This window comes from Carassius auratus, chromosome 12 (assembly GCF_003368295.1).
Source record: "Carassius auratus strain Wakin chromosome 12, ASM336829v1, whole genome shotgun sequence".
Taxonomy (NCBI): domain Eukaryota; kingdom Metazoa; phylum Chordata; class Actinopteri; order Cypriniformes; family Cyprinidae; genus Carassius; species Carassius auratus.
The window spans coordinates 15,726,803-15,745,122 of NC_039254.1; the positions used below are offsets into that span (position 1 = coordinate 15,726,803).

Sequence of the window (18,320 nt, forward strand, 5' to 3'; positions counted from 1 at the left end):
TTTTGATCTGATATTTTGTAATTTATTTGTTTGTCAATGGACACCTCCTATTATTATGTCTTAATATAGCAGCTTGTGGTATTGGATGGTCAGTGGGGCAGATCATCTGGTCCAGCTCATGGAAAGGATGGATAATTTTGTCAGTTAAACACAGAAACTGAACACCCCAGAGACCCGGATTTCAGTCAGAATCATAAAGCACCAGCTGTCTGAAAGACAAACATGCCAAAAAAACTATTCCAGAAACAAATACTCTATATAACAGAACGAAGACTTGAATAAATACATTCTGAGAAATGGTTATTGACAATGAAATTAGCTTTGTTGACACGGTCATGGAAATACACTTTCAAAAGGAACAGTATTGTTACATTCGAGCGACGAGGTGAGTTCTGTTTCAAGCATAGGTGGTCCAAAACACTGAAATTGTCTTTGAATAAACATAAAAACATTACTACAGTTGACTGTCAGACCACTGTTCGCAATGAACTATTAAGGCACTTAGGAAGATTAGATTTTCCAAATGATAAACATCATCTGTAGCTCTGGATGTAAAGAATTAATTAAAAAAACAAACCTTTTCTGACAGCAAAGTGTTGTTTAGCAGACAACTAGAAAAATGCAAGGCTGTACAAAACTGATTCTTGTTCCTTCCAAACAGAAAAATGCACTTTTTATAGTTTGTCAAATTGCTTACTTGAGTTAACAAAAAAAAAATAGCTTGAAAAGATGGCTTTGTGCCTGTAAACATGGGGAAAGATAATGAAGATACAAAAAGATAACTTGGCATTTTAGTTTGCTGGCTCATCTTTTGTGAATTTTGTTGGTGTAATGCAGGATGATGCTATGGGCCAACACAAGCCCAGTAACACAAAATCACTGACAATGGTTTCTCCTAAAGCCATTATTGTTTTCAGCCCTATATGTGCTAAGTTTTACATCCAAAGACCAATCCTGGGAGGACATCACAGAGGAATGAGATACTTTGGATGACTGGTTATGTTAATTAAAGGTTCAAGATACAACTCCAGGCTTGTTTAGGCACTTAAGGCACATCTTCCAAATGTAGCATTTGCACACTGGTCAATCTGAGTCTATTCGTGTGTACTTCACATGCCCCCAATGCAGCGATCGCCATGTGAAGGGCTTCTGGAAGCTGCGGGGGACAACGTCGAGAACGTTGCTTTCCAGGTACCGGAAAAATCGGTACCACCATACGTGGGTGAAAAAGTTGGTCTGGGACATCTCTTTGAGAGCCTAGAAAAGATACAGATGTAGAAGGTTAAAGTAAACCATAAATGGGTTGACTGAATGGAAATTTTAGCCAAACAGACAGACGTACTTGTTGGTTGGCCATTGTGTGATACCACCAGAAGAGACGTGTGGTGATGAAGTAGGCCACGACGACATCAATTGTGTAGTGGTCATGAGCAAGAAGGATGCAAAACACTCCTATTGCACTCAGAGCCAAGCAGCCCCAGTGGTACCACCAGAACCTTCTAGGAGAATCTGTGAGGAGCAAGAAAATCAGGGCTCTTCTAATGTAGAACCTAAGATTTTGAACTAATGGCATAAGACAAGGGTCAGCAACCTTTTGGCCAAATTTTCTTATTAACTGCTCTGCCAATAAAATTAACTCCTCTGAAGCACCTCGGATGCACGGTCATGTGAATGGTTTGTCGGAGTCACACGCATCTGTAGATTAGCAAAGGTTAAATCTCACATGTAGTATTTATACCTCCACACAAATGCAAAACGTTTTGCAGTTTTCCTTATTGCTCACATGCCAGGGGTTTTCCCTCTGCATGCCGATGTTGGCATAAGTGTCACAGGTTGCCGACCCCTGAAATAAGACCAAAATTTACTGACTGTAAGCAAAACTTACATGAAGCTGACTCAAAATGTATTTTGAGGACCATTAAGATTTTTTTGCACTGGACATTTCAGCACTTTTTTTGCCTAAACTATCAATGCTGTAATGAATATATATATATATATATATATATATATATATATATATATATATATATATAAGGGGTTTTCTTTATTTTCATGACTATGAAAATTGTAGATTCACACTGAAGGCATCAAAACTATGAATTAACACATGTGGGATTATATACAAAAACAAAAAAGTGTCAAACAACTGAAAATTTGTCATATTCTAGATCCTTTTGCTTTTGTACACTCTTGGCATTCTCTTGATGAGCTTCAAGAGGTAGTCACCTGAAATGGTCTTCCAACAGTCTTGAAGGAGTTCCCTGAGAGATGCTTAGCACTTGTTGGCCCTTTTGCCTTCTGTCTGCGGTCCAGCTCACCTCTAAACCATCTGGATTGGGTTCAGGTCCGGTGACTGTGGAGGCCAGGTCATCTGGCGCAGCACCCCATCACTCTCCTTCTTGCTCAAATAGCCCTTGATGCCTTCAGTGTGACTCTACAATTATCATAGTCATGAAAATAAAGAAAACTCTTTGAATGAGAAGGTGTGTGAAAACTTTTGGTCTGTACTGCATACATATATATATATATATATATATATATATAAATTCAATGTCTCACTGATTAATTTAATACTTAATAAAATATATGTAGCCTCTCTCCGATATATCACAAAGGTTTGGGACTGAATATTGATAAACATGAATTTGACCCCTACTGAACCACTGTAGCATGAAAAATGGATGAAAAAGTGAAACTTCATGCAAGTACAATGAACATATTTTGTATGAAAACAATCTAGAGAAATATGCATGTTATTTTGTTAGAAAAGGAATATGTAGGTTTCATAAATGTAGACAATTTTTTGATACATATTGTGAATATCATGTTGAACAAGATATATTAATATTTATAAAATATATTAATAAATATATTTATGATTTATATATATATATATATATATATATATATAATTTTGATGGAATTAATACACATCTAAAAATTATTATCAAATTATGTTTTCTTACACCTTTTACACTATATATTCACATAAAATGTCATGTTTTTTTTTTTACGTTATATGAATGGGCTTTTATGCCTTTAATGGTCAGTACGGTAGAGAGTAGACAGGAAAGCACTGGATGTAGAGAGGGGAGCGGGATCGGCAAAGGACCTCAAGACGGGAATCGAAGTCGGGCTGCCCCGATCACAGTTGCGCTATAGCGGCGCACTAACCACGAGGCTTAATTTGTTTTCTTGCATCAGATTTAGTTTCATGCAGTTCATGTATAATTGATTTTTTTTTTACTTATTTTATAATGGAAAAAGTAACATGATAATAACAAAGATATAACTGTGTAATAACAGCTACGTTTTTTCCTTTTTTTTAATCTTTCAATCCACCTGATCCAAACAGACCCAGAAATGCTAAAATCATCTAAAGCAATAAAATTCAGTCCCTCCAGAAAAACGTGATTATGCGATCACCTGATTTAATGCATAATCAGCCAAAGGCCGCATATTTATGCGGCGTCACATTTTTTTAAATACGCCGCTCTTTTGCCGCATAAATTGCTGATTTCAGAAAGCAAAATATGAAGGGCTAGCATGATTTTATGATCCCTGTATTTTCGTTGCAAAAAACTCATATATTATAGTAGAAAGTTGGAAAATTTTGTGTTTACTTCACACAAGTAAAGCGCCATTTTCCCCCTATTGCCATGGGAACCTTATGAAGTGACGTAACTACGTGACGTGAACATCATCTGCAAACCCCGCGGTGAAACCAGGGTGAAACTTGAAGCGCGCAAATCATTCTTATTTGCCAACAAAAATAAGCGCAAAAGAATGCGCGAAGCAGTTTCCCGATTTGTTACATGACAGTGGAGCCAACTTATATTGCGAGAACTTGCGAAAACTGCGGTTTGATGAAATAAAGAAAAGGTGATTCCCCCAACACCCCCTTCTCACTAGGCTACTAACACTGTTGTAGTTTCATTCAGAAGTTGATGCAACTTTACAGTTGTAAGATTGCACTTTTTTGTTACAGAACAGCACCAAAAACTTACAGTTGTAATTATATTAGTAGTATGTAAAATAATTTACATTGCAGTAAGAGATTGCAACTTAAATATTCTGTCATTTAGTATGCTCGCTTATCATAGGAAGTAATAAGAAATTACTCTTTACATTAAGGTAGTAGCCTAGTGAGAAAAAGGTGTTGGGGAAATCACCTTTTTTTCTATTTTTCATCAAACCGCAGTTTTTGCAAGTTCACGCAATTTCATCGCATAAAATTGCAAAATATCCCGCACATTCCATCGCATTTTTTAAGAAAACGTGCCGCAAAATCAAGGATTTTTGCCCGCAACAATCACAAAATAAATCCACATTTTTCTGGAGGGACTGAAAATTCTTACACTTTTAAATGCATCTCAATGTCCAAATACTTTTTGGTACCACTGCATTATCAAAACTTGTGCTTCAACTGTCCACTAGGGGACGGTGTTGTCTCAGGGTCAGTGTGAGGTACTCACACTCCTTCGTGAAGAGATAAGTGAGGGTGAGCATGACCGTGTGGCCGCTGTACAAATAGTCTCCACACATGTTGTGAGAGCCTGTGATAGTCAGACCTCCCCCTGCAATCATTTTCATCACCCGCCGCATCTGAGATTCCCAGTCACCATACAGCTGCCAGAAACAACAAACACGCATTAGCATTATGACATTCTCCTATAATTCCTTAAAACCTGTCTTCATACACTGCTTGTCCTATTTTGTTTCTGCAAACTCAGCATGTGTTCATGTCTAGAGCATACATCAACAAATAAGCCCTTTGATACTCAACATAAAAGCAAAAAAATGTTCTTGGTGTTTCTTTCTGGGCTTTCTTTCAGCAACTCCATTCAACAGGAAAGCAGATATTCTAATGATAAGAGTGAAAGAGTTGCTGGGCTTGATACGTTTTTCCTGCAGGACCCGTGGTGTGTGTTTCCTGCCTTGTGTAGCTAGTGTGTGTGTGTTCACTGCACATCATCGACCGTATTGAGTCTCTCTCTCACACAGTTGTGAAAGGATCACCAGTGGACTGTCCGCATGATAACACTAGAGGAGTTCCTCTCGAAACAATCATTTCATTTCACAATAATATTGTTTATTTTTTCCGGTACGTGCAGATTTTTTCTGAAGATTCATGCAATTCAGAAAGAGGACCACTGATTGGGAAAACAGTTCCTTATTCTTTTCTATGGGGAAGTCATGGCCTAGTGGTTAAAGTGTTGGACTCCTAACCCTGGGGTTGTGGGTTCGAGTCTCGGGCTGGCAATACCAGGACTGAGGTGCCCTTGAGCAAGGCACATAAATGGCTGCCCACTGCTCCAGGTGTGTGTTCACAGTGTGTGTGTGCGTTCACTGTTGTGTGTGTGCACTTTGGATGGGTTAAATGCAGAGCACGAATTCTGTTGTGTCTGATGTCTCATATTGAAATATGTAATAGAAAACCCACAAAAGATGCATGTTTTTTTTTTTTTTAAATCGACATGTTTTTACATTTGGGGGGGGGGGGGGGGGGGGGGGGGGGCACCATTATTTTATGTGCACAGTACATTCTGCGTTGATGGCGTCAAATGGTTGCACTCGGTGAGCTACCGGCGCTTTTTACCATGACACAACTCAGAATACACAACTCAAGAAAATAAAATACTGATATGATACCACATTGTGCAGCTTTGGGTTGTAATTTTCAGTTAGAGGGCAACAAGAAAAGGTTAAAAGGTAAAAACTGTTAACCTGAATGCACTGTAGGTAGCATGGGATAAAAGCGTCTGCTAAATGCATAAATTAAATTTTTTAATTTAAGACAAACACTATAAGACTTCACTGATTTCCTAGCGATAAGAAGAGGGGAAAAGAATGGGAGACTTGCTTTTTTTATCTCCACTTCAGCCCCGATGTCTTTGAGGAGTTTCTCAGCGTGGATTTCCCTCCAGATCTGGGGCGTTTAGACTCCTTGTGGGGAAAAGTCGATGATACAGCTTTTGTTCTAAGCCTATACGTATATCCATCACCACATCACCACATGTAAGCTCTTTCAGTCGCTGTAGTCATCATATCAGTATTTTATTTTTTGAGTTTCTATTCCGACTTGTGTTGTGGTTACACAGCAACAGGTAGCGGCAGTAGCTCACCGAGTGCAATTTTCCGGTTTGTTTTTCATGACATTTGAATAAATATTTTATTTATTTAATTGTTTGTTTGTTTATTTATTTACTGATTTGGACTTGGGTCTTCATCTTCCTTGTCTGTCTTAAACCATGAAATTTGCATATTAAACATGCTAACATCACAATCGTTTTATCAAATTTGTACTGAACTTTTCAGACGTTCACAACCCTAAAAATATTATTTAAACAATATTTTATTAATTATAAAGCAAAGAGAACAAAATATAATATAATTATTATATAAAATTATTGTAATTATTAAATATAATAATATGGTCTTGCATGATGGTAATGATCATAGAAGTAAAATTTGCGCTTAATTGTTATGAAAATATTATTATTATTCATTTATTGATTTATTTTTTTGCATTAGAATAATAAGAATAATATTTTGTTGGACTAATTATAATTTTGGTGAAACTGTCCTAGTGAAATTATTATTAAAATATAGTTTATAATTATTAATATATATTAACATATTATTCATATAACAGTAATTAGAAAACAATATTTGGGTTTAAGGGTGGACCTCCATGCTTATGTTTTTTCCTAAAAAACTTAAATTTCCATATGAACCCCACCATACAAATGTATACCTTGATGGTTACTTTTTCTCATGAGATGGGGTTGGCAGATCCCATAAAAGTAATGCAAATAATTTTTTTTGAAGAAAACAAATCCTGTCAACTTCTTTCTGACATTATACCCCCCATGCCTTCCTCAATATAAATGGTTTGCCAGAGCATATAGAAAGAAAAACAGATGAAAATAGCACATTTTCCATGAAATGCACTCCGTGCAATGTGAAATATGTCCCTTTGTGACCTCTGCTCTGAGGATATTTATAGAACACTGACAAATACTTCACATCAACTGCTCAAAACATACATGGTCACCTCAGCTATCCTGTTACACTACACTTCCAACAATATATCGCATATAAACAAATAGCATTCTGTAATCTGTCTCAACAATGGAACATTATACATGTACAGCATCGATCATTAAAGGAGTCAGGACACTTACACAGTCTATGCCTGAACGTGCGAATCACGAACAAGATGGGAAAAGGGAGTTCTCTATCCTGTTCCATTGTTTTCTAAATATTTTGGGTGAATTATTCATTTAACTGGCCAACACGTCTACATTTTGAACATTGCAAAGTTAGTTGTGCTGATTATGATTAACAATACTATAAATAATATGGGAATGGGGGAAAAAAAGAGAGATGTTGTTGTTTTTACCTTAGGAGAGCATTTGAAGTGCATTCCAGGCACAGGAAGAGTAGTAATGTACATGGTGATGCACCTGTAGAGGTAGAGCGTCCCGACTATGAAAAAGAAGCGTCGACCTACAATTGATCTGTGAAAGGAAGATGTGCTGGTTAAATATTTTAACAACACTACTGCCAGAGCACGTCAAAGCAAGTCATATTTTACATTTCACCCTAAAATTAACAGACATAAATAAGAAATTAGACACTCATTAAAGGGTTAGTTCACCCAAAAATGAAAATTATGTCATTAATGACCCTCATGTTGTTCCAAACCCGTGAGACCTCCGTTCATCTTCGGAACACAGTTTAAGATATTTTAGATTTTGTCTGAGAGCTTTCTGTCCCTCCAATGAAAATTTATGTACGGTATACTGTCCATGTCCAGAAAGGTAATAAAAACATCTTCAAAGTAGTCCATGTGACATCAGAGGGTCATCGAAAGCTCTCGGACTAAATCTAAAATATCTTAAACTGTGTTCCGAAGATAAAAGGAGGTCTTACATGTTTGGAACAGCATAAGGATGAGTTATTAATGACATAATTTTCATTTTTGGGCGAACTAACCCTTTAACATATTGTGACATACAGACATTTAACATGATGATTCTCAATGATGATTCATACAGTGAAATACAAAATTATATACAGATATTTATTTAAATGTAAAATAAATTGCACTACAGTAACGAGAATAAGTTTTTGCATTATGGCAGTGACCTATAAGAGGGAATTATCCTCAAGCATCATTTAAGTAAGATTTAATTCATATTACAGCAATGAGATCAAAATATCGTATTCATTGCATAATGATAATTTAAGTTAAAATTGTGGTTAATTATGAAAATATAACTTATTATTATATTTGCAAATATTATTTTTATTACAGTTATGGGAATATTTTCTTGGATTAATAATCTTTGTTGTGAAAATGTTAATTATCTGAAATTAAAATGTAATATAAAATATTGTAAGAATAAGTTTCTCATAAAACAGTAATCAGAAGAAAAGATCACTTGTTTTGCATTACCATAATATTTTAGTGAAAATTGCGTGCAACTGTAACAAAAATATAATATAAATAAGACATTATTCCTGTAACAGTAATCAGATGAACATATTGTTTACATTTTTTTTGCTCTACTGCAGTGCAATAACTATTATTCTCATTACTACAATGCAAAAAAAATATTTTATTTCTGATTACTGTTGAATTTAATAAATAATATATTATTTTAATAATATTCTGTGACAAATAAGCACAAAACTTTACTGTAATAAAATATTCTCATTACCACAATGCAAATAAATTCAATATTTCTTCTGATTACGGTTTAATTTCATGAATAATATATTATTTCAATAATATTCTGTGACAGTTAAGCACAACTTATTACAGTAATGCAATAAAATATTTTTAACATTTAAGTTAAAATGCTTAATTGTCATGAAAATAATTTCAAAGTCAAAATTCTCCCCACTGTCTTTAAGCAAATTATTTTATGCACTTATTTTAAATTTGTGTAAAACAGGCCTGGGACATTACAGGATTTATGAGAATCACATGTACAAACAACATTCATGCAAGACTCACAATGATTCACATACACAGTGTGTGCTACTCAGAAAACTCACTTATGTTTTAAGAGACTCAGCTGTATAATCCACAAGACCATCAGAATCATTCCGTTGATCTCGCATATAGTGAAAGCCCACTCCACTCGATCAAAAAAGTCAAAGAACTTGTCAGGGAGAGGTGGAGAATCCTCCTTAGGAGGCACACGTTCATGGACCACAGAAATAATGACGGTGGTCAAGACGAAGCAGCATAAGGCATAGACAAAAGCCACGGCGGTCTTTCCCCACTCAGGAGGAAACTGTGGAGAAGCTGGCTCTGGTATGGGAATCTGCACCAGTTCCTTGTGGAAGCCATTCACCATGCCATTCTGGTAAGCCTTTCCGGCACTCCCAGCATTCCCGTTATGATTCAACACCATGTGCCCATTGGCATGTCCATTCTTGTGGACGTCGATATGATGCTCGATCTTAAGAGTCTCAATCTTTTCCAGGAGCAGACAACCACCGTCCGACGAGACCCTGGAGAGGGGTGACCTCTTGAAGTCATCCGTCGTAAGACTTAACAAAGCCAGTCCATCGTAGTTTCGTAATGGTTCAGAGTATTCCTGCAGTCCCTGATCGGTGAGCCAGAGTGAGACCTCCTCCTTTGACCACAATGCTACTTTATTCATATCAGCCCTTGAGCTTGTAGAAATGTAACGGAGAATCTGACATAGGCACACACTGCTATGAAACTCAAAGTCCTTCTTTGACCATGCTCATGAAGGGCGTTAGGGAGGAACGGCTCACAAGTTCCAGAAGTTTAATCCAAATATGATTCACAACTAAAGCCTCTTCAGAGATGTCTCTCCTGTAACAGAAAAGACAAAAGAGCGTTATTCAGAAAGCACTCTACAATTCTGTATTTTGTTTTCTTTGTAAAAAAAATACACTTTAGTATAGGGACCAATTCTCACCATTAACTAGTAGCTTATTACCATGCCTATCATTAACATATTGGCAGTTTATTAGTACTTAAAAAGCACATATTCTGCAGGACCATATTCTATTCATCTACAAAACTAATGTCAAGCATTTAAAAATAAATCTTTAGTTCTTACAGTATTTCACATTAGAAATGAACTAGTATACAGTTTTTAATCACTATCTGCTAAATACATAAAAAATAATAAGAATTGAAAGCATTTGAGAATAAACCTTTAGACCTTAAATATCTAGAAGATGAGAAATAAATTCAGTCAAATGCATTTTGACTAGTTTTTACAGGAAAACGCATGAAAACCGTTCAAACAGTGCAACAACGTTCCATAGGGGTATATGCGATATGACATAAACAGACAATGGTTAAAAAGCACGTGTAAGTTAAATGTACTCACGAGTTTCACTTTCCGTCAGAGTTTAGCATCATTTCCAGTCACAGTAGAAACTCTTTAAAAGAAACTTTTCCAAACTACACAACATCGGAGCCATACAGTCAACACAGGAAAGTGAACCGCTAGAACTGCCTGCTATATTTAATCTTCGCCTATTTACAGAAAGAAGCACATTTAGTTCTCCGAACGGCTGCGAGCTGGAGCAGAAACACACCAACCAGGACCACATGCATCGTCTGACAGAAAGAATTCCAGGAGCTCTCGAGAGTTTCCATGGGTGTGGCAGGACTGTTTACATTACAGCAGTAGGGGGAAGGGAGGTATCTATCATGGACAACATCTGGTTTGCATTAGTGAGGATGTCTGCCATGAGTTCACTGGTTACCCCTACATAAAGATTGTTTTGAAACCGTGAAAAACTTTATCAAAACTCTTATCTGGTGCTTACCCAAGTAAAACTCCAAGGCATGTTGCCATGCAGTTGACAGGGTTCAGGTTGAGTCAAAAAAAAAAAAAAAAAAACACAAGAAAACCTACCCTAGGTCTCTATAAAAGGGCTCTTCAGGCTTTTTCATTAGTTTAAAAATAACAATAGTCAGTGGATTGTCTGTTTAAAACTCTTAATCCAGGATATCACAGTCCCTAAATATCGCAACTTCAAAAAGGTTGTTCACTGATTTTCAACCAGCTTTGTACTTAAGTATTATTATGAGTAAATGAACAATGTGTAAAGTCCACAAGATGTCACTTTTTAAGACTTTTGACAGCTCCAGGGCTTTTCTGACAACTACAGATCGTACTTCTGCATTTTGTAGCCCTGTTCACTGATCGAGTGCATTATGCTTTCATATTTTTTTTGCCACAGTCGTGTTACACCAATTAAAAATAACTAACTAAATACAAATTCACATAAACTTTTAACACTCACAACTCTAACTGAACATGTCTTTAAATTATTTGTTATTTTATTTAACGGAAAACATTTTATTTTTGGCCATTAATTTACACAACAACACCATTTTGGCATTGTGAAAATTCAAATTTTTAAAAACAGGTTTTAAATCATAAGTATTTGAAAACTTGTGTTATCCACTTCACATCACATATTATGTCTTCATTCTATAGGGCCCTGTCCCAAATGACTTTCGGTCTTGTAGTCTTAAATATGCTTGTGCTCGCCGAGTCTATATGAGTTTATAGGCTGTCCCATTCAGCATTTTAAGGTTATGAACATTGCTCAGCAGCGCCCCCTTTGTACCCTTGAAACAGTCTTCCGTGAAGCCTGCGTAGATGCAGGCTCCGCACACTTTAACTACCCAGGAATCCTTGCGAAATGCCAATCAGAAAACAGATGGGAGGACATTTCGCTCAAGAGCAATTGATGACGTGGCTGAGAAGAAAATATTTAAGTGTAGGTATCATTACAGTTTTTACAGTACATTTTACCAGTTGTTACCTACAGTTTACACAAACATTATGGTCATTGACCAGTTGTTGATATTTCAAACATGATAATAGCATGTTAAATAATATGATCGCATTATGATTCATTAAATAAATAGAAATGAATGTCGGGGGTTTACTGAGTCATATGTTAAAGGGGGGGTGAAATGCTCGTTTTCACTCAATATCCTGTTAATCTTGAGTACCTATAGAGTAGTACTGCATTCTTCATAACTCCAAAAAGTCTTTAGTTTTATTATATTCATAAGAGAAAGATAGTCTGTACCGATTTTTCCCGGAAAAACACGAGCGTCTGGAGGCGTGACGTGTGGGCGGAGCTAAAGAATCACGAGCGCCAGTAAGCTTTTGCGTTGAGCGCGTCTGGAAGCTGTGACACCGTGAAGACAAAACCAACCAAAACAAACCATCGCTAACAGTCAGATTCAGCGTATATTTATGATCCAGAATCAGATCCAGAGGCTGAAATTGAACAAGAGCAGCATCAGCAATCAGTCTCTATGTGGTATGTACTGAAACTGTATATATTTGCTTAGCGGTTTTGGAAAATGACTAAGTTCCACTTTCTTTGTCGTCTTTTTTTTTAAGCTGTACATGTGGAAAGTGCAGTTTGATGACAACATCGCATGTTGTTTACTTGATGTGCTTACTCGCTGATAGCTAAGTTAACAACACAGAGATATTTGAAGCAGTTTTACTCACCGCATGCGGTTCCAACACACGATCGTGACCCTTTTTCGTTGGGACTGCATTATCCTTAAGAAATAAACGATGTGCAATTCCGGCGTCAAACTGGGCCTTGTTTGGACGACGGATTTGCGTATCGTTTATTTCTTAAGGATGATGCAATCCCAAGGAAAAAGGGTCACGATCGTGTGTTGGAATCGCAGGCGGTGAGTAAAACTGCTTAAAATATCTCTGCCTCCTTGTTAGTGCGTCCCCTCCCATGCCAGAGTCGTTGCTGCTGCTGCTTTTGTTCAGTTTCAGCCTCTGGATCTGATTCTGGATCATAAATAAACGGCTGAATCTGACTGTAAGCCATGGTTTGTTTTGGATGATGGGTTTTCCCTCACGGTAATGTCACAGCTTCCACATGCTCTCAACGCAAAAGCCTATTCGCGCTCGTGATTCTTTAGCTCCTCCCACACGTCACGCCACCAGTCGGTCGTGTTTTTCCGGGAAAAATCGGTAAAGACTATCTTTCTCTTATGAATATAATAAAACTAAAGACTTTTTGGATTTATGAAGGATGCAGTACTACTCTATATGTACTCAAGATTAACAGGATATTGAGTGAAAACGAGCATTTTACCCCCCCCCCCCCCTTTAATATATATTGTAGAAGTCCTTCTGTAGGCTATATTAAACACACACATATCAGAATTCAGAAAGAGCTTTATTGCCAAGTATGTTTGCACATACAAAAACTTTCACAAGCTTACAGTATACAGAGACAACAACAAAAACAACACAAAAAAGAAAAATAAGTGTGAATAAAATACTTGTATGTATAAATATAAATAGTGCGCACACACAAAACTGATAAAAATGTAAAGGTGTGCTATAGATAAAATAATGTAGAATATGAATAGAATAAAAAAATTAAGTTGTAGGGATGAAATAGGATGTAAATTGATAAACAGTATAAGGTTTTAGCACATATTTGTATTGCACAATAGGGAAACATTTAACTGTTCATGAGGTAGACTGCCTATAGCCTATATGTATACATTGCCATTCAAAAGTTTGGGATCAGTTAGATTTTTGTATTTTTTTTAAAGAAGTTTCTTATGCTCATCAAGCCTGCATTTATTTGATCAAAATAACAGAAAAAAAAGTGAAGTGGCCTCGAGCAAGGCACTGAACCCCCAGTTGCTCCCCGGGCGCTGGATCTATAGCTGCCCACTGCTCTGGGTGTTTGTTCACAGCATGTTCACCACTTACTGCTGTGTGTGTGTGTGCACTTGAACGGGTAAAATGCAGAACACCAATTCCGAGAATAGGTTACTATACTTGGCAAATGTCACGACTTTCACTTTCACTTTCTATTTTAATATACTTTCAAATATAATCCATTCCTGTGAAGCAAAGTTGAATATTCAGCATACTCCAGACTTTGGTGTCACATGATCCTTCAGAAATCAGTCTAATTTGCTGATTGATAATCAATGCTGGAAAAAAGTAGATTTTTATTTTTGGATTCTTTAAAATCCTGTTAAAAAGTTAAAGTTAAAAAGAACAGTAGTTATTTAAAATAAAAAACTAAACAAAAATTATCTCTCTTAGAATACTTTTATTCGACAAGGACGCGTTAAATGGATCAAAAATGACATTGTTAGAAAATATTTATATTTTGAATAAATTCTGCTCTTTTTAACTTTTAATTTTATTTATGGAACCTAGGTTCCAAAAAATATTAAGCAGCACAACAGGTTCAGCACTGATAATAAATCAGAATAAGAATGATTTCTAAAGGATCATGGGACACTGAGGACTGGAGTAATATGATATGAATATTATATGATAATTATTAGAAATTGCAATAATTTCATAATAGTACCGTTTTTTTTCTGTATTTTTGATCAAATAAATACAGCATTGATGAGCATAAGAGACTCCACCTTTTAATAATTTAATAGACAGAGGAACAAAGGAGTTCTTATAAAGGTTAAGTCTACACTAAGGAATTCTGAAGCGTCTTCCCAAAGGAAGTTGGTATTCAGAGTGAAGGACATGAGTGGGGTCTGAAATAATAATTATTATGTCTAATAATTTTCTCATCAAAAAGTGTCTGAATTGTGGGATGCTGCTTAACTCCTATAATTTGTATATGGCTCTCTGTGTTAGCGGAGTAACCTGATCTTTCTAATGTTCACTGAGATTGCCGAACCAGGAAATCTGAACCTCATGTTTGTAAGTAACAACATCTGATGTTCCAGATATGAGAATGAGACCTAAAATAGCTGTATTATCAGAGAACTTAATCATGTAATTATTAACAGTACTGCATTTGCATTCATTAGTGTATGATGTGAACAGAACTGGAGAACTGACATACCCCTGTGGGGCGCCAGTGCTGATAATCATAGATTCAGACAACGTCCTTTTCACCCTGACCTGCTGACTACGATTGGAAAGAAATGAGCGGAACCCCTTAATAATAAATGGGATGACATTCATCTGCTGCAGTGTTTTTTTTTTTTTTTTTTTTTTTTAAGAATGTGAGTTATAGGCTGAACTAAAATCTACAAACAACAGTCAAGCATAGGCCCTGGGATTCTCAAGATATTTAGTCACTATGTGCACTAAACTGTTGATTGCATCGTCAGTGCCTCTCAGATGTTTATATGGAAAACTGATGGGCATCTAAATGTGGACCTACTTCCTGTTTTAATTAACTTTGTGTATTTACTAACAGTAGTGCTTGACTTCGTTAACAAAAATGGAATGAAATGTCATTAAAAAATTAGAAATTTAGAAATGTCTAAATGCGTGTTACAAAGTGTGTGAATGATTCATCCTTGATTTCTTACAAAAACATTTTTTTACATCGTATGTTTAATCAAAATAAACCTGCCCCCTACAGCAAGCTCACATTTATCTGCCAAGACTTTTGAAGACTACTCCCACATCTCAACATCCAATGAACAACAACTAAATAGAACCAAGTCCATCCCCACCATTTTTTAATAGTCGTCTTGGATGTGCATCACCATACCGAAGAAAAGATCAGTCGCTGTTCAGCCCACTTTGCAGCTTATTTTGTATGAGAACAATCTACATAAACACACAGACACTGTTCAACAGACAGGTAAAGGGACCAATAACGGTTCATTTTGTTTACATGCTGGGTAGGGATGGTAGATTTGTGTGTAACTAAAGAAATGAACCAGTGTGGGCAAAACACATTCAAACACTTCAGTAGTCTCTGCGTATTTGTATGTACGGAACTTGTGCTCTCATTTCCAGGAAAATGATAAGTCAAGTAACAATGTGTACAAGAAATAAAGGGAGGGGTTCTTATTTCGACAATGACACACACTTGCAAGAGCCTTGCTTCCTGTCACAACTTGTTGTTGACTGCAAGCTATAACCATACAAGAGTTGTTATAGCTATGAAAAACCCATTTTTCAGGAAACAGCAGTATATATTTACATATATATTATCAAATTAGGGGTAAAGAAAAGTACTAAATTTGATATGAAATTATTATGCTATTCAAATCACACTAAAATAAATGAATATAGCTCACATGCAAAAATTATATCAGAGAGTAACTGTGGTTTCCTGTGACATTTTTCACCGCCACAAGCAAATGAATATTATATATGAATATGTATATGTTGAGCATAAAACATTTGAGGTATGCAATACTGATAACTTTAAAACAAGTTGTAGCAAAGAACATTGTTTGGAAGAACATGAAAATGTTAGTGATACAAAAAAAAAAAGACAAAAAAATAAGTTAAAGTTGCTCTTTTATGTGGATAGTAGTCAGTTTAGCAATGAAATATCAAAACATGAGGGCTATGTCCGCCCATAAATTTGGATTAGGTAAAAATCGAAATGATCACACAACATTTCTTCCATGTTTTAATTGTAATAGTAAATCCCCATTGTTTGCCAAAAAAATAAAGTTTGCTTCATTTTCAAATATCTGCAGTTTAATTTAACTTTAACTCATTAAATATAGAATAACTGTAAAGTCACCAAAACTATAAGGTAAAACATTCTGACGTATGAGAATCATTGGCAAATGTTTAACCAAACATGCTGGAATGCTTTTTATACAGTATTGAAGGAGTTCACACACTTCTTGACTGCTTTTCCTATAAGTAACCCCTCCAATTTATTTATTTCATGATGATAATTAAAGAAGAAAAGACCACATGTAAGTTTAGGAAGTTGCTTCATTCTGTAATCCAGTTGCTTGGTTACTTATAAAAGTACACTATCAGCAGCAGTGAATAGGCTAATGTTCATCAGAACTTACAGTTACTCATACCATGTGTTTGCAAAGCAGTTGCTATAGCTAATCCTGACTTTATTTTAGAAATGACGCTACATACTCATTTGAGTATGACAAACACATCACACTTTCATTAAGATAATATTCAAACTGAAACTTTATGTAAAAAGAAACCTCATAAAAATGAAAATCTGTAGAGCAGATGATTTCTTTAACCCATCTATTGAATTCACACAGCCTTTGTTAACTGAGGTGGTTTTAAGTTACTTAAAAGTTTCTCCTTTGCAAAGCAAACAAGGTGTGAGACTGAACAAAACTCCCATCGGTATTGTGTATCAGCCTTTTTTTTCACCGGTTTATCTAGATTTATACAAGAATATGGTCAGACATTTTTTGAATGGCCCACTGAGTTTAAAAGATACAAATTTGAAATACTGTTAGATAACTGCAGCTGTAGCCACACAAAGGGCAAAACATGACGTAAGAAAATGACATATATTTCAGCAATTAAATCACTTTTGTGGCAAGTTTTTAGTTCTCTATCCCAACGTAACTGTCTGAGACAAGTCTTTTCTCAGATAAGATCTTTTCTTTTCATTTAGTTATAGTCTCATTTACATTTGTGACAAAAATTTGGTTGACAAAAACTATGGTGGAAATTATGTCAATTAAATTATCACTATGTATGTGTGGGTGTGTTTGTGTGGGTGTCTGTGTCTGTGTCTGTGTGTGTGTGTTTGTATTATAGCTATATACAGCCCGTTCTCACCGCCAGAGACAGGGTGACAATCCCATTCATTTTCAATGGAGAGCTGGCGTTTTCCGGCGACACGAGTGACAGTGACTTTTGGGGAAGGTATGTGGATGTGTCAGGTGATGCGAATCAAGCAACAACAGTTCAGAATATCTCCAAATGTATGCAAATAATCAGTGAATTTCATGAACGACAACCAATTGGAGTGAAGTCAGTGGAGGACACGTGATTCATCTGCTGTAGTGGAGTGTTATGGGGTAACTAGGCAAGTGGGAACACCCAGTAGCAACCTCAATTGCCAGCCACAAGCGACAAGCAGCAGAAAAAAATGCTGGCGGTGTGAACGGGGATTTACACAGTGTCTACACCGGACGCGTGTCTTGTGGTGCCATGCTGCATCAACTAAAGACTGTCTACAATGGACACGACAAAGCAACTGTTGAAAATCATTAGAAATTTGTGTCAGCACTCCATAAATAGAAAGCAGCAGCAGTTTACTGTCAGGGATTTGTGGTGTCACGCTGCACCGCATCTAGTGTAGACAGCATCACTGATTATAATGAGTTATATTGACTGATCTATATATATAATGAATCTCTATTATAGATCAGTGGTTCTATAGTATTTGACACGCCAATCAAATCACAACATTTCACTGTAGACATCGTCTGATACAAAATTTGAAGACATCGCCCAATCCTAATTATTAGGATGAGGGATATAGAACCCTATGAATTCCATTTTTTTTTA

General features: G+C 36.1%; 1 protein-coding gene and 1 long non-coding RNA gene across 5 annotated transcripts in view; one reads left to right on the forward strand and one right to left on the reverse strand.

Annotated features, from left to right (window-relative positions):
- LOC113111949 (phosphatidylcholine:ceramide cholinephosphotransferase 1-like) overlaps positions 1-18,320 on the reverse strand; it is a 26,480-nt gene continuing 8,160 nt past the window's right edge. For 3 of the 4 annotated variants that reach the window (XM_026277229.1, XM_026277230.1, XM_026277227.1), the window contains exons 2-6: positions 9,070-9,862; positions 7,406-7,523; positions 4,476-4,629; positions 1,343-1,509; positions 1-1,257 (exon numbers count right to left, since the gene is read on the reverse strand). In XM_026277229.1, the coding sequence (XP_026133014.1) occupies positions 1,084-1,257; positions 1,343-1,509; positions 4,476-4,629; positions 7,406-7,523; positions 9,070-9,683 (1,227 nt within the window). In that variant the 5' untranslated portion in view covers positions 9,684-9,862 and the 3' untranslated portion in view covers positions 1-1,083. Of the gene's footprint in view, positions 1,258-1,342; positions 1,510-4,475; positions 4,630-7,405; positions 7,524-9,069; positions 9,863-10,388; positions 10,871-18,320 lie in introns of those variants that run through there. The other variant, XM_026277228.1, reaches the window with a different exon arrangement.
- The window catches only part of LOC113111950 (uncharacterized), a 19,159-nt gene continuing 16,408 nt past the window's right edge, over positions 15,570-18,320 (forward strand). The window contains exon 1 of the long non-coding RNA XR_003293378.1: positions 15,570-15,657. This is a non-coding gene — a long non-coding RNA (uncharacterized LOC113111950). The remainder of the gene's footprint in view (positions 15,658-18,320) is intronic.